This window comes from Thermobia domestica, chromosome 6 (assembly GCF_964235325.1).
Source record: "Thermobia domestica chromosome 6, izTheDome1.hap1.1, whole genome shotgun sequence".
In the NCBI taxonomy this organism is placed as follows: Eukaryota; Metazoa; Arthropoda; class Insecta; order Zygentoma; family Lepismatidae; genus Thermobia; species Thermobia domestica.
Genome location: NC_137459.1, coordinates 195,888,609 through 195,913,774, shown reverse-complemented (window position 1 = coordinate 195,913,774; position 25,166 = coordinate 195,888,609). Strand labels below are relative to the sequence as shown.

The 25,166-nt window shown below is 38.7% G+C and overlaps 1 protein-coding gene across 1 annotated transcript in view; it reads left to right on the top strand.

Moving 5' to 3' along the window:
- The window catches only part of LOC145688382 (NADH dehydrogenase [ubiquinone] 1 alpha subcomplex subunit 7-like), a 36,957-nt gene extending 33,295 nt beyond the window's left edge, over window positions 1–3,662 (top strand). Inside the window, exon 3 of the mRNA XM_081762551.1 lies at window positions 3,164–3,662. Coding sequence (XP_081618677.1) covers window positions 3,164–3,224 — 61 coding nt within the window. The 3' untranslated portion in view covers window positions 3,225–3,662. The remainder of the gene's footprint in view (window positions 1–3,163) is intronic.
- The last annotated feature ends 21,504 nt before the right edge of the window (window positions 3,663–25,166 follow it).

Below are 25,166 nucleotides of genomic sequence, written 5' to 3'. Positions count from 1 at the left end.
CAGCTCTATGTAGGGTCCGCCTCATAAGTTCCCATCGGAATCGTATTTGAGTCTTCTGCACCAAAAGTAACGCTAGCTAACCATTTAGCTACGAGGGAAATCAAGAGAGACAAAAAGGATTTGCACTGTCAAAGAATAAGTTATATCAAATTTGAGGTGTTGATTCAATATCATAGGCAATTGAGGAGCTACTTTCGTAAATCAGGAAGTCGTTTGACTGTCGAGAATGTTTCACGGCATGCAAACTTATTTATGAATATATTGAATTTCAAGATTAAACCTAGGAAACAAAAATTTCAGAACGAACATTGTTAAAACAGATAAGAAGTAAAAGAATATAAAGTTACAAATAACTTCGACAAAAAAGGGGAGGGGGGAGCAACAATATTTTAGCGTATAGCATTACAGATTAGCTAAGATACTTCCTCGCAAGTGATTGCAGATTTGTCAAGTGGAACAAAAGTAGTAATCTGTCATATGTGGTACGTGCTTGTTATGTCGGAAGTTTTACATTCTCTGGATGTAGTGAAAAGGAAAATAACACACACCGATCACTTTGCAGTAATGTTCTTGATATCTACCTTTTTAATAAGAGTTACTAACATGTAAATGTTTATTCGTGATACCTGGTAACAGAGATCCAATCTAGAATGTGAAGCACGAGATGAGCTGGATGATGTGAGTCACAAGGAGTATACTTTAAAAATAGATTGTGTTATACTCTACGTAATTGTTAGAAATTATGTTCATTAACATTGTTTACACTTTACTGGTGCAGCCCACTTCCTGGCACACTTTGGCTTAATATATAATTAAAAAAAAAAAATCTGTTTTACGATACTTTATTTCACTCTGTCAGTTCAACATGGCGTTCGCGCATCCTTACGAAAACTTTCCAGTAGAGGTTTCTTTAACGCTAAACACAGAATGAGTCCGGAATAATGTTTTCTACCAGAAACCAATGCTGTTCATCACCTAGCCATGTTCGCATGGATGCGAGGATTTGCGCATTTGTTCAGCATGAAGTCTCTCCACTGACCTAATACTGAATTACTCAAAACCAACAATCGGCTCCCCGTTCTCCTCACTCAAAACATCTTTTACTTACGAGTTACTATCATTTAGTTACAAAGGAATGCAACATGCTGTTGAACTTGTGAATTAAAATGCATAATAGCAATGATTGAATTGGAAAACACCATAGGTCTTCTTTTAAGTTTAACAAGTCTCTAGGATAAGTTTTTATTACCTATTAACTGTTCTGCAAATAATAGTAGTAATATTCGGTAATATATTTTTAGCCATGCGTTTGTAGCTTATATTAAAAGAAATATAGGAAAATACACGTGCCAGTGTGTTCAATAAACAAGATAGTTGGAGGGGGCCGCGGTGGCTCAATGGTAGAGCGTTCACCTCTGGTGCTTCGGGTCCCTGGTTCGATCCAAGCCCCCGCCAAGTGAACTTTGTGGTGGACAAACACCGTGTGCGTGGGTTTTCTCGGGGTTCTCCCGTTTCCTCCCACTTTCTTCATTCCACCATTTCATTCATTACTCATCATCACCGTCTCCTTTAGCCTAACCGGCATAACCGTGGGACGTAAAACTCAAAGATTTCATTTCAAGATAGTTGGAGGGCAGCTATGTGCTTCCTTTGTTTAATAATGTGTATTCGTATGTTTGTACCTCTGTAGGGGCGGTGTTCCTTAAGCTATTTTGTTGTTCCTAGGTCAGTGTTTTTCCTTGCAGCGTAATACAAATAATTTTGTAATCATAGAGTATGCAGGGTTAGAGATTGTATCCTAAGAAAAGGGAAATGTCAAATGGCCACCAATACCTGCGTAAAGTGAAAATGAATATTTTTTTTACTTAATTTCAAGAGCTCCTACCTATGTTGTTATTATACTATATTATTATTATTTGTGCAAACTGTGTTAGTGCCTTGATCTTAAAAAAATTAAAAATACATACAGTAGAGTCACGATTATACGAGCTAATGTGGACCGGATCTAACTCGGATACGCAAAAACTTGATTAACACGGAAGAATACATAGAAAATTTTGCACAGTATTTATTACTAGCAGCGTTCACCCCGCTTCGCTGGGGTCACCCCGGAACGCAATAAACCTTGTTAATTAGATAATTTTTACTTTTTCGCTTTCAAGTGATATGATAAAAACCATAGTAGATTGCAGTAAATGTTAACATTATATCGCCTGTCATTTATGTTAACCCGCCGAGTGACACGGTCATGCGGGTTGCATATAAATACGTTTATTTTTACCTATGATGAACTAACAAAGGATTTGTACGTTATGGACACTTGAATGGTCAATTATCTCAAGACACTGGTAATTAAAAATTAAAGTGATATGATAAAAACCATCTAGGGTCCAAATCCTAATAACCCCCCAAAAATGAAAGAAATTGGTTCAGCCGTATTAGCGTGATGAGGGAACAAAGGATTTGTGCGTTCTCTTTTATATATAAGATTGTTGTTTATTGATTATTTCTCTTTATTAGATTATTTATTATTTTTATTGGACATGCAGTACAGTACATATAATTATGCATACATATATACATACATAAGAAATTAGCCATAATACAGCAAATAAAATGCAGTTTGATATTGATCCGTATATGAGTAAAACATAATACAAAACACAACACAAATAAGGTACTGTGTAGCATACACATATATATTTTTTTTAAAGTCTTTCATGGTCTTCTATTTTATTAAGCTGTTTCGTTTTTGGCCGTTATATTGCACAGAGGTAGCAACATCATAATGTCAACTGGAAACTTGTCGTCTTGCTGTTCGACGTAGAACAGGGCCTTCTCAAGACGTGCAACAATTAAAGCTCGCTCCCTTAATTGTCGCAACATCAGACAGAGTCGCTACCTTTACGCCACCTGTATGTTTGTTTTGTTGCTGAAACAAAGCCTGCAGACTACCTATCGGTGTAACCAGATTGGTTTTCTTTTTAAGTTTTTGTTTCTTTGGGTTAAGCTCGGATAACACAGAACCTCGGTTAATCGAAACTCGGATAATCGGGACTCTGCTGTATTTGCTTCATAGTAGAATTGTAGTGTATTTGTTACTTTTTTTTTTTTAATAGTGCATGTATTAAAAACATTCTAACAAGTCGAAATTTAATTTCAGTGAAACTGCGGTTGCTGTTAAGAAGCCAGTCACACCAGGACAAGTTTTTCACTGGGATTGATGTTGGCATTACGGTCATATATATCCTGTAGCCATCTATTTGTATGCGTCTTAGTAAAATTGTAAATTTGTAGATCGTGTTGTGTTTTAAGGATGTGTTTTTTCTTCTTACGTGCATCATCTAAGTACCGATATACATGGATCTTTTGAATAACGCCAAATTCAAGTCAGTGCTAAGAATAACGTCTGGAATGCCAGTGAAACCTACGTTTTAATGATAATTTGAACAATGACCATATAATTTGAAATAACTGAACACATCTTTCCAGGAGTTCAGCATTTCTCTTTTCTCTAATGATGTAGAAAATGTACATGCATGAGAAAAGACTGAGAAGATATATCACTTGCGCCACTTTGCTAAAGTAAATTGCAAGATTATGGAGAATTGACTTTAGTGTATGATTCTGTAAATAAAAGTTAGATTTATGTGAAATTAGTATATGTTCTTTGTTTCTGTATCCTGGTGAATTATTCTTTGTTTTCTCTTTTCTACAGTTTGAGACTATTAAATTCCGAGAAAGCTCATGCTCTAGATAACTATGAATGGACAGTTCTTATACAAGTATATATTATTTCATATTAACTGTCATGGAAACTTCAAATGTGCAAGATGGGTTACAGTGATGTAAGAATACCACAACTTCTGTTTTTTAAGGAACTGCTGATTGATAAAACGTTCATTTTTGTTTGATACTCGATTGCTCATCTGGTCGATAAACATCTTTCCATAAATTCCCGTGGGGTAATTTTGTTTCTTTCCACTTCATTGCCATCCAGTTTTAATAATCAATCGTATTTATGCTTTAATCTACAGTGAGTGTGAAGAATTAGTCCTAGAACGCTCACCCCTGGTGAGAGGGATTTCTGGTTCCACCCCAGACACTCATTCCTCCAATTCTTCCATAATCACTCACTCATTATTCATTCGTTTCTGTTAGCATAAAGGCATAACCATGGAATGTAAACTAAAGATTTCATTTATTTCTTCTTGTCCTCTACAGAACATAGTCACGTGTCATTTAATTTCCCTTCAGTTCTATATTTTACACGTCAAAATAGGCTTCAATGTACAATATAATGTCTGTGTGTGCTTCTCATGCTCTTCATGTGAATATAATCCATTGAAATGCTTATATAAGTTTGTGGGAATGAATAGCATACAAATCGACAAATGTCCTGTTGTTCATACCGTGAACTGTAAATACAAGGAAACCAGAATAGGTCCTTGCCGTTTTTGACGTCCCATTAATCATGCGTTCACGGAGAAAAAACGAAATGGCACAATGCTTGTCAAATGATCGGGAGTTAGTCAGACCATCGACCTTCAGTAATACAACTACGTTGCGTGGTATAGCTCGTTCAATGACGAAGAGAAGTGGAAGTACCGAAGCAACTTGTTTGCATGTATTTATTGTATGACTAAAGTAGACCTGTCAGCTGCCGCATCAAGTCACCGTATATGTCAGACATTTGGGGAGAATTCCGTGAACGAACGCACGCCAGGCATTGGTTCCAGAAATTCCGTTCAGCAGATGTGAGACTTTTGGATGAACCTCACAGTGGACGACCACATGTGTTGGACGACGAGGCTCTGTAAGCAGTCATCGAGGAAGACAGTGGTCTAAAGTGTGATGAACTTGTGGAAAGGTTCCATGTTTCCGCTGAAACAGACTGCACCTTCATGGGATAAGGAAGTTACACAAGTTAAGCAAGTGGGTACCACACATCGTATCGGCAGACAACAAGGAACAACGAGCGACAGCCTGTTTTTCGTTGCTCACTTCGCATCTGAACACACCTGTCTTTGATAGCTTGCTCACTGGTGACGAAAAGTGGGTCCTGTGTGACATTCCCAAGCGTGCCAGACATTGGTTGTCGCCATGTCACCTGTTCCTTACACCTCAAGACCACCTCTTCACCCAAGAAAGATTATGCTCTCTCTATAGGTGAATTATCGGCAAGTGGTGCATTACGAGCTCCTTCCACCTGGTCAAGCCATCACTACGGACTTCTACTATCAGCAGTTGTAAAGAGTACACCGTGAATTACGGCAGAAGGAGCCGACATTCATTAATCACAAGGGTGTGCTGTTCGTGCACGACAATGCTAAACCACATGTGGCAGAGGAGCCGGGAGACCCTTCAGCAACTTGGCTTGGAAACACTGTACAATGCACCATATACATTGGACCTTGCGCCAACAGATTACCACCTGTTTCATTCCTTCCACAATCACGTCCGTGGGAGATCCTTCGTAAATGAGGGAGACTACGGAACGCACTCACGGACTTCCTTGCCTCGAGAACCGCTGAATTTTATCACCAGGGTATTGTGCAGCTGGAGGAACGTTGGCCAACGGTATTGGATGTTGATGGACATTACTACGAAACCTAAAGGTACATACCATCCACTGTATTGCTCTTTGTTTATCACTGCTCTAGAATGGTAAGAACTTTTTTGGTTACCTTAAGTTTCAATTATTCCACTTTGGTGGCACCTGCTGATTAACTCCTCTGAACTCATACGTACTAAATTCAAAATAGGCGGAAAATAAACATCTATTTGAAAAACATCCATTTACGTTAGTGAAAAAAATAGCTTCGTAGTTATTTGTGCGCCGTTTCGGCTGTAACTTTTATGTAGATTCGTTATTCCAATCCAATGAGTGTACACCAAGGGGGAAGGAATGCCATCCCGAAAATCCTGATGAAAAAAAAGAAGTTAACCTCTCCCGTCCACCGTGGTACCCTCCACATACATGAAATAAATATTAGCCGAAAGCCTCATCCATCAGGAACACATTGATACAAAAATTACCTTCCTAGCTTAATTAGGGGGTGATCTATTGAGGTTTAAATTGAGTCACATTAACAGGCGACCAGAATGTGTCTATTTCACAGCATCAGACAGCTCAATGGCCGTAACTCTGTAACAATTGATTTCCTGACATATGGTCATATAAACTTTTTTGCTTGTCTACCCATAAGGAATCCACCCCTGAAATTTTGCCGTACCCTTTTTGTTACATCCTGTATATATGAGTGAAAAATAGACTTGAAATTAAGCAAAAATGTCTAATAAACATAGGTCGAAAGTGGCACCATTTTCACGTGAGATGCGTTGATTAATGCCGAATATCTCATGAACGGTGAAAGATATCGCCATTGAATCAAGAAGATTACACAGGAAGTCACATTCGACAAACGTAATGACGTACAAATGGGAACGGAGCGGGCGCCGCGTTACGGCGATTCCTACAGTTGTGGATTCTCCATCTGTCTGTACGGATTTCAGGGCTCATAGCAAGTTACTTGTTTAACTAAAAATACTTTTTTCCAAGTTGGTCACAAAAGTTACTTTTTTTCACATTTGTCACTAAAAGTTACATTTTGGGGTGGTAAAGTGACTTTTTCATGTGTATGTTTTTCATTGGCAGTTTTCTTAGAAAAATATTATAAAAATGAATGGAAAAAGGCAGAAACTTGTTATTTATTACTCTTCTGAAAGCTTCAGCACTTGCTGCCACATGTGAAACAGTCAGCTGTATTCTCACTTCAGCTTTTATTCTTTCTAAACCACAGTGGATGCTTAAGCTCTCAAGGTGGGGTTGAGAACCCTTCTGTCTATTCTTTCTTCTGTCATAATATTCTTTCAGTTTTCCCTCGTAATAGTTAACGCACCGCTCAACGTGGTGTGTCTGTGTTTGTGTGGTTCATCATGTTCGTCTTGTGTTATGCTTCTTGTATATTCTTCTTAAGAGTAGGTGATGAATTTGAATATTTCATGGCTGTGAGAACTCTCAATGCTAAGTTAAATATAATGTCTGGGATGAAGAAATTCGGAAATAGGCCAGAACTGGTTCCACTTACTCAGAAGCTTCTTACATCTGCTAAGTCTGCTTACCATAACTACAAAGCATATTTAGAAAACCTAAGAAAGAGGAAGCTCAAAAAGAAGTAAAGAAGAAAAGATGAAACAAAACAACAAACAAAGAGAGAGGTGATGGAGAAATTCACAAAGGAAAAAAGGGGCATGATGAGATTTTGGTCACTTTTTCGTGTGCTTTTGGTCACTTTTCAACTATTTACAAGAGACCAGACCACTATGAGCCCTGGGATTCTCATTTTGTGAAGACAGCTACACACCCATCTGTTCATTACCTCTGTCGGGTGTGATTTTCTGTGTAAACTTTTGAACCGACGGCGATGTCTTTCCATGTCCATGAGATATGCAGCATTTCAGCGTCTTCGCCGGGTTTTCAATACCTCTCATATGTGCAAACGGTACCGGATAGGAGGTGAGATAAGAGCTTGTGTGTTTTATTTGTAGAACTGTATCATGTTTGATCCAATCAAACCTGGAAATCTGCGTTAGATTGAGTTTTAATGGGGACGTCAGCATCGAAACTATTTGTCCACGTCACGAATCTGCGTTAGAAGAAATGAAGGGTGCCTTCCTTGTTGTTGGTACTCTCCTCCCCTTCCCCTCATAAGTATGCAACTTCGAAATTGCTATACTTTCAAAGGTTATGAGATCCAGTTTTCTAAGGTGGATAGTTTGCACGGTTGCCAAGCATTCAGGATTGGAATGTAAATCATGAACGTTAGAAAGTGAGATGCAATCTACTCTGGGACACTGAAATTATACCCAAAAAAGTCTTGATATCTCTCAACGTTTTTGTTCTGTGAAGATTTCATATTAAAACTGGAACAGACAGACTTCTACAGTGCACACACAAAGTCACCCAACTCGAACTTTGGAACGAACCATAAGTACGAAGGAGATAAGTTATGGCCAAGTATAGATAGATTATTACGTTTCCCCTACGATTTGCAACAGTCTATGTGTAGGATAGTTGGTAGCCAGCCACATGTGTTGATATCGTCTAATACCGTCAATGTTGCCATGTTACACCATAATGCCAGAAAGCAGGTGATTTTTTACGACACCCCGTTATCATGGCCGTGGAACGTCTACATTTGCTGCTAGTCATGGGGGGGGGGGACAGTTGCCTCCCACTTTTTTTAAGTAACTCATTAATGCATATAGTTCCATTTTAAAATGTAAAGTCCTTGTATGTATTACTTGTTCATAGGAAAAAATGGTGCCATTCAATATTTGCCGTTGCGTGAGTACGTATTGGTTGTCTTCCCGTGGAGTTAAGAAAGCTACAAGAACTGCGTTACAATTCCCACGGAAAATAACCCCAAAATTAGTCAATTGGAGCACAACAATTCCAGCATACTTTCACTTCTTACGAGAGCTCGATATGTTATTCAGCCGCTTTGAAACTAATTGAGAGAACATTTAGCAAAAAAGAAGTCTTTCACTGGTTATTCTTTAATTGCACAAAAACTGACAGTTCCTGAAGGGTCAATACGAAACAACTTCTACCTTTTCCATTGTTTTGCAGTTTATATACGAGCGAAGTGATGTGTTTAGGGGTGTACAAGTGTATATACAATTAAATTTTGTGAATTCAACATAATTTTAGGTTTTAGGATTATTTTGTATAACTGGAGTAATTTTAAGTATTGTTGTGTTTTGATCAGTGGCGAAGGGTCGTAAGAGGCCCGGCCTATCCATTTACTTTCAGAAATTATAACTTATAATTGATCCATTTCCTTTGCACAGAATGTATGATAGTTTTCTAAGTTGAAAAAAAAATATTGTTTGATAAAGAAATCGTGGTTAGTACCACTGGTAGGAGGCTCACCGAGCAGTGTCTTAGGCGGCAGTAGAACTACCGTCATGCTACTCAAAAATCTCGCGAGAGAACGTGTTGGTAATAACCTGCGAAAGAGACCGGCCTCAGCGCTTATCCACTTTCGTTTCTACATAAAGCGTTTCTCTCGAGACCTCCGATTTCGATTGGATATGTCAAACAAATAAAGAGCAAGAGAATGTAAGGCCCCATTCCGTACCAATTTTGCGGACTCTAACGCAACGCAAAAGCTGGAGCAAGCTATTCTAAAGGTGCTACGCCTATTATCGCAACTAATGCCTCTTTATTCCGTTACGTTGGCGCAAGCCTGTATGAAATCACACTCATTGAGCTCGTTAGAATTGAGTAGAGAGAGTGTGTTTTCGAGATATTGTGAGTGACATTTTTTTCTTACGATGGGTTGCCACGTTAGAACTTGTAGCTGTCATAAAAAAAAAATCTTGAAACTCTACCATATTTCACCGTGTACACATAGTCTTGAAAGGGTCATAAAGCATGTTTTCCATGTTGCAAGGAGTCGAACAGTGTCCAACTTTCTGGGACGTCTTGCATGCTACCTGCTATCGCCCTCCCGCTGACATAAAGGAAAAAACAGTTTCGCCGCTTCCGAAACAACGGATTCTTTTGGACAGGGAGGGGGAGTGCGCCAAAGTACACGTTTTTAATGAGGAGGTTAATTGTTTGTCCACTAGACTGCAGTGTTGCATGCGTGGTGATACCTTTCTTGCTTACAAGAAGTTGTAAAATCTAAACAGATAGAAAGATCGGGTAACAAGATCTTTTTTATGAGAGCTAAAAGATTCATGTAAAGTGGAAACGTGGTCTTACATTCGCAAAAGTGAATGAGAGAAAATGTCAGTAAGTGGGGAATATCAACATAATATAATTTCTATTAAAGAATTTTCTCTATCAGTGGTCTTTAAGGAACGAAGTCTAATGCCTGTGTTGAAAATAGAACAAACAGAGTGCAAGACAGTTGTGCATGCATTGGTATTATCTGTCAGGAAAGTAAATGTACACCTGTTTTTTGAGTCTGGCATTCCTGCGCTCCATCCATGGAGAGTATGAGAATTAAATCAATCAAATGTTTACTGAGGGACAAGAAGAAAAGTCTAATCTGAATAAGACATTGCAGGGAGGCACAAGCTGTGAATACGAATAGTGCATAGTGTAAATAAAGGGCGACACCGAAAGAGAAAGCCAGAAACAGCTGCTAAACGGAGAAAAAAAGAGTAAAAATTGTCGAAGTGGGAACATAAAATACAAATACAACAAATATGCCAACAACTAAGCGTTTATCTAGCAACGATCTTGGTGTAGTGGTTAAGGCGCTAGATTACAAATCCAAAGAACAGCGGTTCGAATCTGTTCCAAGTAGTATATTTTTTATTTTTTTTTAAAAAAAATAATGCATACAGCACATGAAAGGTGGTAAAAGAGAGCGTATTAGCCCTTTAATATGTTAAATGAAAACGAGTTTAAAATTTCGGTGAAATTTATTAGAGAAGTGAGACTGAAAATGAGGAAGCAAGTATATTTAATCAGGGGTTGTATCAGAGGGTGGTGACCGGAAAAACTGGAAATTTTCCCGAATTTCGCCCATGTGAGTCTCTACGATAGGCAGAGTTCTTCACAAATGTGCGTATTGCAGAGAGAGAGAGAAAGAAAGAGAAAGTGATAGATGTTCCCGGAAGTGAGAGTGTGGTGCTTCTATTCAAATCAACGAGATGACAAATAGACGCTTACATAATAAGAATGCCGAATACAAACAGCCGTAAATCAGCAAAGTAATCATTGCAAGCGTTATCACCTAAGGTTCCAAGATCCCAACAACATATCACTAATATCCGGAATGCCAAAATATTGTGACTTACACATCTCCCCAAATGTGTCCTGTGAAAACAATCACAAATTTTGGGATGAGGGACTATACTGATACTACAATATTAAACTATATAAGTAGACTTTTAGCAGATTCGTATTCAGTTATTTTTTTCCACAACCAGTTTTATTGATATTCAAGACAGCAAAAGCACTATATTTGTGAACGACAAAGCGAAATTATTGCAACACTGCGTTACACAATGAATCATGCATATTACACTCGTAAGTTTTGCTACGCAGAGGCTAGCCACCGAGGCACGCTGAATAACGCCTGAAGGAAGCAGCGAGGACAGATAGCGATGCAGTGAACGGAATAAGCAATGCATTACAGACATTTCAAGAGAAAGAAAGACCCCTCTTTCCACACTTCATGCTGTAGTTCTAACTTCCATTTCCCCATCAAAGTTACATGCCTAGACTATTATACAATTCCATTACACTTAATCCAGAGCCTTCAAACAACTTTGTTCTACGAAGGGAAACGTAGAACACTACACTTATAGATATACCATAGTGCCCATTAATAAACTAAATAACATACAATGGAGTAAAATTACAGAAGTGATATCGTATTATACAGTAATATCGCCGTGCAAGTTCAATAGTATAATAATAATAATAATAATAATAATTTTTCATCGGTCCTGCGCGGAAGGTTAGAATTAAATCAATCACATGTGTAGTCAAGGTAAGGAGAAAAACCTAAACTGAATAAGACATTGAAGCAGGTCACAAGCTGGGAATAAGAATAGTGCATGGTGTAAATAAAGGACTAAACCGAAAGAGAAATCCAGAAACAGCGGGTAAACGGAGAAAAAAGAGTAGAAATTGTTGAAGTGGAAACATAAAATGCAAATACAAATAGGGATGAGCACGAGTCGAGCCAAAATTCGACTCGACTCGAGTTCAATTCGAGTCGAGTCAAAGGTAATTTTCTTGAGTTCCGAGAGTTTCGAGTTGAGTCAAGTTTGATAATGGCTCGCTCGCTCGTTCAGCTCGTTTTAACTCGTTTTAAAATAATGGTCTGATTAGACTGGAAAGCGAAAGCCATGAGAAATGTAAGCAGTAATGTGGAATACTTTTAGTGTTGCTCACGACAGGGGTGCATCTCGAATCGTAATTTTAGTGCATCTCGTGGGACAATTTTAGTGTATCTCGTCTCGTCTAGATAACGAGAGGACAAGAGTTTTTTTTTTTATTATTACGAGACAGCCTCAAATGTTGTAATCACCAATATAAGTATATACTGTATTTCTTAAAATCAAGGCTGAGACCTGCACGGTCGAATTCTTGAGCCCAAGCAGAAGACCAACACGGGTAGTGATATCAACCGGCTCGGCTCGTATCAACTGAGCGAACAGCTCGAGTCTGCTCGGTTGGGATAAGCCGTCGGCTCGGCTCAATTGAGCCGATGACCTGAGACGGCTCAGTTGGAACGAGCCATCGACTCGGCTCAATTGAGCCGATGGCTCGAGCTGGCTCGGTTGGGATGGGTCACCTACTCGGCTCATGTGAACCGGTTCAAGCCAGCTAAGTTGAAACTAGTCCATCAGCATGGTTCTACTCAGCTCAACTAAGCCAATGCACAGTGGTTAAGGATGAGCAAAAACCTGGCGAAAACCTATAATTACTGTATGAAATGCTTCTAAAATCCCAAATATGTGAGAATTGTATTTTTATAGTACTAAGAATTAACGAACACGTTTATTGTTCGGTTGCACTAGCCCTGCATTACACTTATACATACAAGTCTTCATTACACTCACACACAAATGAAAAACGGGAATTGATTTTGTCAACCAAATTTGTACGTCAGTCATTACTGTCACAAACAATATCGCTGAATGCAGATGGGATGCCTTCATTATTTTGGCTGTTGGACCTAGCGTTGGCTCCTTCTCCTTCACGCTTCGACGTCTTCAACATCAGTCGTCCTTCGTGTGACAAGCACCGTCTTTTCTTTCCGGTAGCCACGTATTATCTGTCAGGAAAGTAAATGTACACCTATTTTTCGAGTCTGGCATTCCTGCGCTCCATCCGTGGAGAGTATGAGAATTAAATCAATCAAATGTTTACTGAGGGGCAAAAAGAAAAGTTTAATATGAATAAGACATTGTAGAGGAGCACAAGCTGTGAATACGAATAGTGCATAGTGTAAATAAAGAATGACACCGAAAGAGAAAGCCAGAAACAGCTGTTAAACTTAGAAAAAAGAGTAAAAATTGTCGAAGTGGGAACATAAAACTCAAATACAACAATTACGCCGACAACTAAACGTTCACCACGCCATGATCTTGGTGTAGTGGTTAAGGTGCTGGCTTACAAATGAAAAAAACGCGAGTTCGAATCCCCATCAAGGACGTTTTTTAAAAATTTTGTTAATAATACATACAGCTCATGAGAGATGGTAAAAGAGGTCGTATTTAGTCTTTCGTAGCAATTATTATTGGTAATGTTTAGTACTGATAATACTTTTTGTCTTTGCGTATTGCTTTTATTCTCTTCTTAATTTTGAAAGAGAAGAATATCCGAACAAATGCCACCAAAATTCCTCATATTTTGAATGTGAACGCCATTTTCACGTTGGATTTGAACGTTCCGATGTAGCTGCAAAAAGTAAAAAGAAAAACATGGAAGTAGAGTGTTCGAATCCATACTCATGGTTATTAAAAATACAATTTCTACATGCTTTACACCTCCCGACCACGTTTCTACGTTAGCAATTAAGAGGTTTGTGTTTAGGTTAGGCTGGTCAATACGTTTTGCAAAGGGGCCCGGTTTAGCTCTGACGCACCACAGGTGCGAGCAGGGAGCAAAACACCTTTTCTCTCTCCCTCTGTGTGTCTATTTATCTATCTATCTGTATGGGACGCAGACAAGGTTGGACGACGACAAGCCTGGACACTTAATTTTGGTCGCTCCCGACAAGGTTGGACGACGACAAGCTTGGACAACGACAAGCTTGGACACTTCTCAATTTATCCTCTTGCGCCAGACTCGAACGAATTCCTGAGGTGTCCAAGCTTGTCGTGGTCGATCCCGACAAGCCTGGACACATCTCATTTTGGGTCGTTGACGACAAGGTTGGACGACGACAAGCCTGGACACATTCCTGGGGTGTCCAAGCTTGTCGTGGTCGATCCCGACAAGCCTGGACACATCTCATTTTGGGTCGTTAACGACAAGGTTGGACGACGACAAGCCTGGACACATTCTGAGGTGTCCAGGCTTGTCGAGATCGATTTTGGATCGCTGACGACAAGGTTGGCCAACGACAAGCCTGGACACATTGCAATGGGCCGATTTGATGCATTCAAAGCACGTAGCAATAAGTTTGTTTAGCGCTGAAAGAGCAGCATTACGTGAATTTCCACCAGAAAAGTTTCGTTCCGTTTCCAGGTTCAGGAGATGATAAATACCCCGGAAAGTAGCACCGCAGGCTCCATAAAGTTGCTTTGTTCTTTTTTTACCAAAAATAGTTCAATCCAAATATAAATTTTGTGAAAATCAATATATTTGTGCGTGTGTATAAAAAGGTACAAGTTCGCGGGTATTGAGCTATTGGTGTTTTCTTAATGTTTGTTAAAAGTAATAACCATATAGAATGCGGTTTGAATACAATTTCAGCATTAAAAATTACTTTCATAAAGTTAAAAAAAGGTATACACTTTTTATATACAGGGTTTTATGTACAGCGGGGTACACTTCTAAATGGTACACCTTAGCCGTAAATCTCCATATGACTGTACCATTTAGAAGTGTCCCCCGCTGTACATTTAATTTGACAAATCAAAATATCTTTGGAACGAAGAACACTTTTCAAATTCGGTTTACGCAAGGAGATAGATAGTGTAGGGGGCACCGTGAGACGCTATAGAGTAGAATCTGTGGATCTAGTCTTCTTCTTCTTCCCGAGTATTATCGATATGCAAAATACTCATTCCCCATTTCATCCACGGTAGTTCGCAGTGGAACAACATAAACAGTCTCTTTAATGCATCCTACCCCACACAAAGTAAGAACAGGTGATAATCCACTATTAGAGATCCTCATGCCAGAAATTCTAGAAAATTTCTATGCAGATTTTTCGAATATCACTTCTGGAAATATTATACTGATATTTCCAATAAGTATATTATAATGTATACACGGTGTCCGGTGAGGAAATGCAAAGATTTTGGGATGTGATGGGGAGGGGTATCGGGAAGGTCATGCTAAGCACAAATGCTTATGTAAACATAGGGTCTATGAAACGGTGGCGCCGAACTGAGCGGTTCCGTCAGGCTTTAACGCAGCACCTAGTCACAATTAACCACACATGCATTTAATACAAAAGAGAACGCTAAGACTGCGGCTATTCGCCGTGAAAAGCAATAGCAGAAACTTTAAACGTGTTCGCTTCTAGTGTTTGTGATTGTATTACGTGGTGAACTTTTTGGAGTTCCAATTCAAAATAGAATCAATTTCCAACTAACGTATTCATTGATTTTTCGCGTTTGAAATGTAGAATGGCGACGGTTTTCTACATGCTTTCAATTTATGCTTTAAATCATGTTCACTTTCACACACGATCACCTAAGAAAATGCAATGTTACGCATTTGATTTGCAAGACATCTTGATCAAAAGTTGTTAGTACATTCTCCTATCCTTCGACAATAAGGACATAAAACTAAACTATGATCACTCTGGCAGTTTCTTATACAATTTTTGTCCGTGCGCATCTCAGAACGTTTAGTTCTTAGACCCAGGCTTAGTAGGCCTATTGGGAAATCCGGGCCTACAGGAACAGATAATGAAATCTAATTTGAAACTTTCAAAATGTGGGCATAGAGAGAAAGGTAAATTATCAGACAAAATATATAATGAAGGAGAGCTGAAGAAATTAAGTGCTGTAACAGCAATACTAAAAAGATGGAATTAAAGAGAAGTAGAATGGGTGAGACTACGCACTAACTGAAGAATGCGATAGGCCAGGGGGAGCGAGAAAGAAGCTTAGTATTAATGCAGTATCCTGTAACACTTGTACGAAAAGCAAGTATCAGCATTTAGCTGGCCGTCTGTCTCATTTTCCTTGGATTAGAGTCATAAAACTATCCACTCTTTCATACACTGATGTAAAGCAAGAGAGTTTCACACAGAATTTTCTCCACCATTCAAGAAAAATACATCTGTATAGCTCAAACGATTGATTCAATTCTAACATTGCAGTTTGGAAACCCACACTTTCTTGTAACATTGTTCTCCATTGAGATGGCGTCCGTACAAAAACACACTGTGCGATATTGGAATATTCTTGGTTTATATTTCAAAATTGCTCATGTTCTCATAGTCCGAAAATAACATCAAGATTAGCACACATACTTGTTGTCCCAGCCTAATGCTGCTATGACACTGTTAGTTTCCTTTATTATAGTTACTGGTTTAAATAAAATACAGTGATACACCTATGAAAATATCCTAAATATAGTCTATACCCTCCTCAAAATATTCTAAATATGACCTATACCCTCCTCAAACAAATCCTGGGTACGGCCCCCTCTTTAACCCCATTCTCAGCTTTTGAACATCCTACTAAGAGGCACGCAAACAAAAATGCTCTACATGGTCATAGATCATGATTTTTTTTTTTAGATATTCCTTGTTTTATCAGATAGTCTTCCAGAAACCAGATATACTTAATTTGCTTACGATTACTCACCAGATGATCTCCCCAAATAACTCACTTCCATAATTGTTCATCAAAAAAGTCCAAATTTTTTTGCGAAGTGTAGGCCTACTCACGCTAATAATTGGTTCACCTCCAGTAACGAAACAAGCGTTTTCACGAAAAGAATTTCATAACACTAGGCATTTAACCTGATCAAAGAAAGCATTTAACCTGATCGATGTTTAAAAACGCACCCCTAGAGTCAGCGGTGCATGAAAACGTGGCTTTCACGGCAGAGTCGCACGGTCCGTACTTACCATGATTTTTTGGCGGAAATATTGCAACGATTGCTAAATACTGCTTGTAATTTTTTAAGTAAAACGAAAATTTTGTAAATAATAATGATCTCTTTTAATAAAAGATAAATAAATTTAAAATAATTCGAAAATCCTCTAGTAGAGGGCAGTAGCTGACTGGCGAAAATCAGCCAATAGCGATATAGATGCGAGCCATACAACTCTATATTGAAGGGCATGTATGTATGAACTGGAAACGCCTTAACTGGTAGAGTTTGTTGGAACAGACATTTCAAATTGGGTCGTTGACGACAAGCCTGGACACATTACTCAAGTGTCTAGGTTTGTCGCGGTCGATCACGACAAGCCTGGACACATCTCATTTTGGGTCCTTGACGACAAGGTTGGACGACGACAAGCCTGGACACATTCCTGGGGTGTCCAAGCTTGTCGTGGTCGATCCCGACAAGCCTGGACACATCTCATTTTGGGTCGCTGGCGACAAGGTTGGCCAACGACAAGCCTGGACACATTCCTGAAGGTGTCCAGGCTTGTCGGGATCGACCCCGAGATGCTTTGACATATCTCATTTTGGGTCGCTAGCGACAAGGTTGGCCAACGACAAGCTTGGATACAAAAAGTGTCCAGGCTTGTCGTTGTCCAACCTCGTCGTCGTCCAACCTTGGCGCGGTCCCATCTGTATATATATAACGCTATTTGTGAATGCCATAACCACCCTAATTTTCAGCGGATTGAGATGAAACTTGGCACAAACATTAATTGTTGAAATATCTTGATGAGTTCGTTAACCAGAATAATCAGATGAAAATGTTCAAAATGGCGGCCCTTCAAACTCTTAAAAACTTCCAAGGGAACCAAATTTCTCCCATAAATAGGTATTCAGAAAGTTTGAATAACTTTTCCTCTTTTACTGAGATATTTGTGTGCAGGGACTTATTGAAATATTGGACCCGATTAATCGCATAAAGAAGGTTCACGCTCTTTCGCTACGGTCAGGCTTTTTTTTTATTTATTTTTTTTTTTGCAGGAGGGAGTTATTTTCGTATCGGAACAAGATGATTGTTAGTGATGGTATGAAATTACACATTGAAAGTGAAGTAATTTGTGAAACGTGTTATTTGAAAGAATAATATAATAAATGTGCTTTCCCCTAACACAGAGGACTGTAAATCATGCATTTCGAGTTCGGGAGCGTGAATGGCGAGGAGTGTTATTTGATTTGCTTTTTAGTAACACATTGCATTGCAAATAAAGGTAGGCAACATTAGTGGTAAGTAAAATATTATTATTATTATTATTATTATTATTATTATTATTATTATTATTATTATTATTAATAATAATAATAATAATAATAATAATAATAATAATAATAATAGGTGTTGTTTGTGGCAAGACAATATCTTCCTCAATTCTTCTTCAAACGTAATAATTGTAACGCCATATCTCCCTTACAAACAAAATATTAGCAATTTATGTCGAGAGAACGGGAAATTGTAGAGTGATGGGAGCAACGTTGGACAGTATGCACTCATAGTAATCAGAAAAATAAGCGATTTCAATGCAAAATGAACGAAGAGTCATTGTCATGGGTAGTCATGGAGCCACGGCAGAGCCCTCTTTAGGCAAAATGTCGAAAACTTATATCGAGAGAACATGAGGTGATAGTGAGATGGGGCCAACGTTGGACACTGTGGACCCATAAGGCGCATCGAAAAAAATTAGTGGGGGGGGGGGGGCGCCAGCCAGCCTTACTTATTTCCACATAATAATATAAAACTATATTGTCGAAACACACACACGAGTTAGCTAGTAATATTTGACATTATTATTATTATCATTATTATTATTATTATTATTATCATCGACAGCGTCTTTTCATTACGTGTGCATGTTTGACATGAAGCCAAAGAGAAAATCCATCATTCGTAGAAAGAATAAGAATAGTCAGTTACTTTAACTCTGAACGACAGCGAAAAATACGAAAAGAGTGATTAGCTGAAGCGAAAAGAAACAATACTTTCTCTCAAATGGATAAAAAACCAAGCCGAGATAGATTCGAACTCGCATCGAAGGCGTGAAAAGTCAGTGCTTTGTCCACTTTTTTTAAACTGACTCACCGAACGTGTTTCAGTAACTTACTTATTGCTAATTTTACTTGCTTCACTCGTTTAACTTGCTTTTTCTAATAACTTATAACGACAGAGACACGAACACAGAAACATAAGGAACAGTTAAAAATCATAGATGCTCTCCCGCCGGGAATCGAACCCGGGACACCAGACACCAAAGTCGCACGCGCTAGCCACTAGACCAGAGGGGAGGGCACTACTTACTCTCTGTGTTGTTAGGGATTACGACCACTGTATTGCCAGCTATCACTTCTCTGGGTCGTATACTATGATCACATGTTTCTTTATTGCTGGAAGAGTTAAACCTACATTCTATGTAATACATGAGATATTTAGATCTACATGCTCTTCATATAATGTAATAAAAGGGTCATGCTGGGAATAAGAAAAAGAACATTCCTTGGACAAAACGGAAACTATTGGCATCAGAAATATTTATCTACGAGGCATGCGCAGAAACATAATTCAGAATAGTTACTGTTTAGTTCAGTAAACGAACAAACGGGTATAAAAAAGCAAATATGTTGCGTCAACGAGATCGACCGGAGTTGACAGAGGCGAAAGCAGATGTGTAGTAATACAACAACTTGGTTAAATTGATAATTGGTTCTTTATTCTGTAGTAGATCGTATCACAACTTTACGGGAGAGCAGAGAAAGACTTACTAGCGCTGTCATATAGTAAGCTTTAGTAACACGATCATATAGACACAAATGGATGTAACTGTGAGTACTACAACTTAGATTTAACGAAAGCCGTTTAGATATTCAGTGGTTTGCAGGGTTGTATAAGACACAAAAAGATAAGACACAATATAATTCTTCATACCTCAGCTTCCAGTAACTAGATACATGCAATTTCTGGTTAGATACTGAAACTGCTGTCGGGTTTTGATACGACGTATTGCAGGATACAAAATTCTTTGCATTACTTGTTTGTTTGTAGACAGCTACTAGCTTAGTGTTCTGAAAAGTTGTGTATAAACTACGGATAGCCAATTCCGGAATTATTACTTTCCGGACTCCCGAAGGTAAAACCAGACAAATTCCGGAATTCGGAAAATTCCCATTTTGAAATAATTCCGGAATTCGGAAAAATCCGGAATTTAGAAATTTCTGATTTCGTTTACATTCCGGAATTCGGAGCAATCCGGATTTCTTCGAAATCCGGAGTTTTTCTCAATTCCGGAATTTTCTAAATTCCGGATTCTTCCCGAGTTCCGGAATTTTTCTGAATTAGGGAGTTTAACTGAATTCCATAATTTTCCGAAATCCGGAAAGTGAAAGTTCCGCTTCCAAAAAATGAATTTACTTTGGTTAATATGAATCGTGGCGGAAATAAGTCTTTGAGCAGGTAATGGCGACTGCTTTGAAAGAAATGGGGTGTATGAGATTTCAATCTGTGATATTTGTAGTTTCGTGTGGAGAAAAAACAAACTTGTGAACCAACGGTTTAAGAAAAACTGAAGTTATTAATGTAAACTTTTGACATTTTGAATCGAAGAAATATAACATACAAGTTTGCAAGCGGAGACAAAGAAACCTAACGTAACCAGACTAAAGATGAATCGTTTACCGCGTAGCGATCAAGGTCAAGCTGTTTTGGAGGGCAAGCTTCGAGTTGAGTCGAGTTTGATAATGGCTCGCTCGCGCGTTCAGTTCGTTTTAACTCGTTTTGAAATAATGGCCTGATTAGACTGGAATTGCGAAAGCCATGAGAAATGTAAGCAGTAACGTGGAATACTTTTAGTGTTGCTCACGACAGGGGTGCGTCTCGTCTCGTAATTTTAGTGCATCTCGTGGGGCAATTTTAGTGTATCTCGTCTCGTCTAGATAACGAGAAGACAAGAGTTTTTTTTTACGAGACAGCCTCAAATGTTGTAATCACCAATATAAGTATATACTGTAGTTCTTAAAATCAAGGCTGAGACCTGCACTGTCGAATTCTTGAGCCCAAGCAGAAGACCAACTCGGGTAGTGATATCAACCGGCTCGGCTTGTATCAACTGAGCGAACAGCTCGAGTCGGTTCGGTTGGGATGAGCCGATGACCCGAGCCAGCTCAGTTAGAACGACATTTGAGCTGAGTCGATGGCTTGAGCTTTCTCGGTTGGGATGGGTCCCCTACTCGGCTCATGTGAACCGGTTCAAGCCAACTAAGTTGAAACTAGTCCATCGGCACGTTTCGATTCAGCTGAACTAAGCCAATGGCTCAAATCGGCTTGGTTGGGTGAGCTGTTGGCTCGTCTCACTTCTCGGTTCGGTTCGATAGTGAATGAGCTGTAAGCTGAGCCGCTCGAGCCGTTGAGAAGCCTAAACCCGGTCCCAGCTGTTTTGAACATGTTTGGCTGAAGCCTATAACTTTTAGTGTTGCCACCAGACAAGACAGAACCCTTTTACACGAGACGAGACAGACTACTTGTCCCGTCTCGAAAATGAAAACGTTGGCTGGAATGGCCAAGATTGAAATTGCCAGTGGTCATATAGATTGCAAAAAGAAAATCCTCTTTGTGAGAAAACATGTTGAAAAGCCTTCATAGAAAAGTGTCCTCTGTATATTAAATGAAACAATCGTGATACATGAGCCTCCAAGAATATCATCTTTAATGTCTTGTCCCCAATTCCACTTGCTGTAAACTGAGGAATTCTCATTTTTTTCATTTCTGGCTGGAATGATGCCAAACAAAATCAAAGACAGGGAAGATTTTTACAAGGTCAAGAATCCGAACTACCACCACCATCTATTCAATTTCAAAACTGGGTAAGGTCTGCATTCATTACAGGCTGAAGTTGAAAGTTCTGGCTGAGATGGCGGAAGAGAACAGAACCGACTACACTTGTCTTTATTCTCTGGTGGCGGTATTCTTTTTGCTATATGAACCAAAAACTTTAATTGAAGTATGTTATCTTGCAACTAAAATTTTGTCTTCTCTCTCTCTCTCTCACACACACACACGTACACATAAAAACACACTTTTACCATTTTACCAATCGTTCGCTTATTATACAGCAGTCATGTTGTAAAATTCACTTCGTTTGGAAGCCGGGCGAAGGACAAAGAAAGCAAAAATATTGTCGACGAACCCTTCAAATTGTTTGCTTTTAGCAAATTTTTGGTACTAACAATACCACTGGAGGTGAAGAGGTTTTACAGGGGGCCTTCCTTTTGTTACGCGGAAACGTTTGATCTGACCAAAGTGCGAAATTGCCCTCTGCTTCCATGTTGAGAGGAGGGGAATACTTCCCTTTCCTAGTGAATAATATTCATTAGAACCTGAATTATCTTCAAAAATGGTTTCTTTCAGGCGCATAAAATCTTTCGAACTTGATAAATGTAAAGAACATTTGGTATAATATTCATGGAACTCCGTTGAAGCAGAAAATATCATGAGAATGAGAATTCGAACATTGAAGAACATAATTAACAGAAAAGAAATAGGATACCCAAACCATATTTTTAAACCTGCTATAAAATGTATATCCTATATTTTTACTAATTCCTTACTCCAATGAAAGTATCCTAGGGAGGATATTCTCTCCAATTTTTTCAGACTGAAATCCTTTTATTTCGTTCGATTTCCCCCCCTGACACAATACGAAAAAACGAATGCTGTTAAAATCCATACAGATGACCCTTCCGGGACTAACTCGGGGCCTTCAAGCCGATGGTCTATCGCCACAGACCGCTCGGCTTGGTATGAAGATGTACGTTTTATGATTGCGAATAGATCATGACAATATAAGAAACTTTAATCCAAAATGGCCACCCAAAAACTTTTTTTAGACCACTAGCTAATCTGGGTGTACTGTCATGAGTTCGTTACACAAACGGGGCAACCACCACATAGTATCACACACCCAGCGGTTATGGGAACAGATTTGTACCATGGAGGGGAAGACTGGCCGCAAGCATTCTTTCGTCCAATGTGTCGTTCAGCTCCCATTACTATGAAACTTTAAGTAGAGCTTACTGTGCAGTAACATAAAATTTCAATCAAATACTTTCCATTACTCAATAAAATTATTTGGTTCCGAGCTTTTTTGTAAATAATAATAATAATAATAATAATTGCAACAAATCTAAACATGCTAAAATGGAAAGTAATTTTTGATTGGTATGGGTTAACACTGTGAAACCTGAAGGCTGGAATATATGAAATCAAAGTGTACACACATATCTATCTCTCTATTTATCTATATATCTTTCCATATCTCTCTCTCTCTCTCTCTCTCTCTCTCTCTCTCTCTCATATATACAGACACTATAAAGCAAGTGGGTTGATAGTATACGGTAGTGTCGGGGATGGTGACACCTTTACATCGAACTTTGCTTGTCGTGTAAACATTATTTGACATTAGTGGCTTCATCTTCGACGTACCTATGAGTATTTACTGTATATTCGTGTATTAAAACTCGTGAAACAAATTTCAATGTTTCAGAATGTAAAAAAAAAGCCAGGGTTGAGAAGCCTCAGACAACTAACAGCAGAGATATATTATCTTGTAAACTATTTGTCCTTGCCTTGTGAGCTTATTTGAATTTATTTTTAAGACCGTTAGGCAACTCTGGCCGAATGGATGATGATGGGGAAATTAGTGGAATGTAGAAAGTAGTAGGATACTATACAACTTCGAGAAAAAACACACATTCGAAAAATGAAATGAAATTAAATGAAATCTTTGAGTTTTCCGTCCCACGGTAATGCTAAAGGAGACAGTAATGATGAGTAATGAATGAAATGGTGGAATGAAGAAAGTGGGAGGAAACGGGAAAACCCCGAGAAAACCCACGCACACGGTGTTTGTCCACCACAAAGTTCACTTCGCGGAGCTGGGATCGAACCCGAGACCCCAAGCACCAGAGGTGAACGCTCTACCACTGAGCCATCGCGGTCCCCACACACATTCAATGTTTGTCCACCACAAAGCTCACATGGCACTAACCGAGATCCAACCGACTACCACATACACCAGAGGTGAAGGCTTCAGAGTGTAGCTAACGTGACATTTCTTGTCTTGTGTGTTCTGGGTAATACTTGTAACTTCGTTGTATCTTGATTAGCATGGTGCAACCCGCTACATTTTACTTTCGTTCCCATGGTATGCTGCTATATGTTTTACGAGACAAGACAAGACAAAACGAGACAAACGAGACGAGACGGACAGAAACTCTCGAGACGAGACACGAGACGGGACGAGCTCATTTTTTGAGACGAGACATACTTTGCACGAGACGAGACGAGACAGCCTGAAGTCTCGTCTCGTCTCGTGGCACCACTAAAAACTTTTAACAATTTTTGGCTCGAGCCCGAATACTTGCCCCTTCGGAACTCAAACCCAGAACGTGACTGATGTCCTTCCCTACTGAAGACTTCTCGACGACCGAGATCGACAGTCAATTGGCTTTTACTATTCAGATACAAACTGTATATCTTTTAAAGATTATACACGGTGTTGATATAATAATAATAATAATAATAATAATAATAATAATAATAATAATAATAATAACAAAAGTTTAAACCTGCCATTGAAATTTGGCAAAACTTACTTAAAAGTACAGATTTCGGGGAAAGGGTTCCGTACCTTCAAGACACCTCTGTAACTACCAACATTTTAAACTGCAACGTTCCGTTGAAGTTTCATGTAGAAAGTATTTTAGTGTATGTTTTAAGGAAAATAACTGTAATAAATATAACTGAATATCACGCAACAGTAAGGCATACAATAAACTAATTTTTAGGATATGCAGAGGTAAATATAAAAGCTTTGCTACAAAATACCTACACAGAGCATAATTCAATGAGCTCTGAAATATAATGTAACGAAATAGCCTATGAGATTCAGTCTACAGAGCAATTGTTACTTAAAGAATGGACATACATTATTTCGAGAATCGAGACAAGACGGAAAATGTTTACCATACTTTTCGTCTCGTCTCGATTTTCATCTCCAGAAAGAGACGAAAATTTTCAGTTAGCCTTGACCCGTCTCGAAGGTAAAATATTAATTCTCATGTTATTTTATTTGTTTTAGAAACGAGATGAGAAACTCCTCTTCTCGTGAGCAACATTAAACCAAACCGAAATATTCTTTCCAAATGTCACGTTTCTGCTTGTAATGGTATGATCTAAGCGACAATTAGCTCCTAGCTTTTAATTTTCTACGACATAATAATAATTATTATTAGTTTATTATTATTACTATTATTATTCCTGAAGATTTGATAGTTCAAGTATT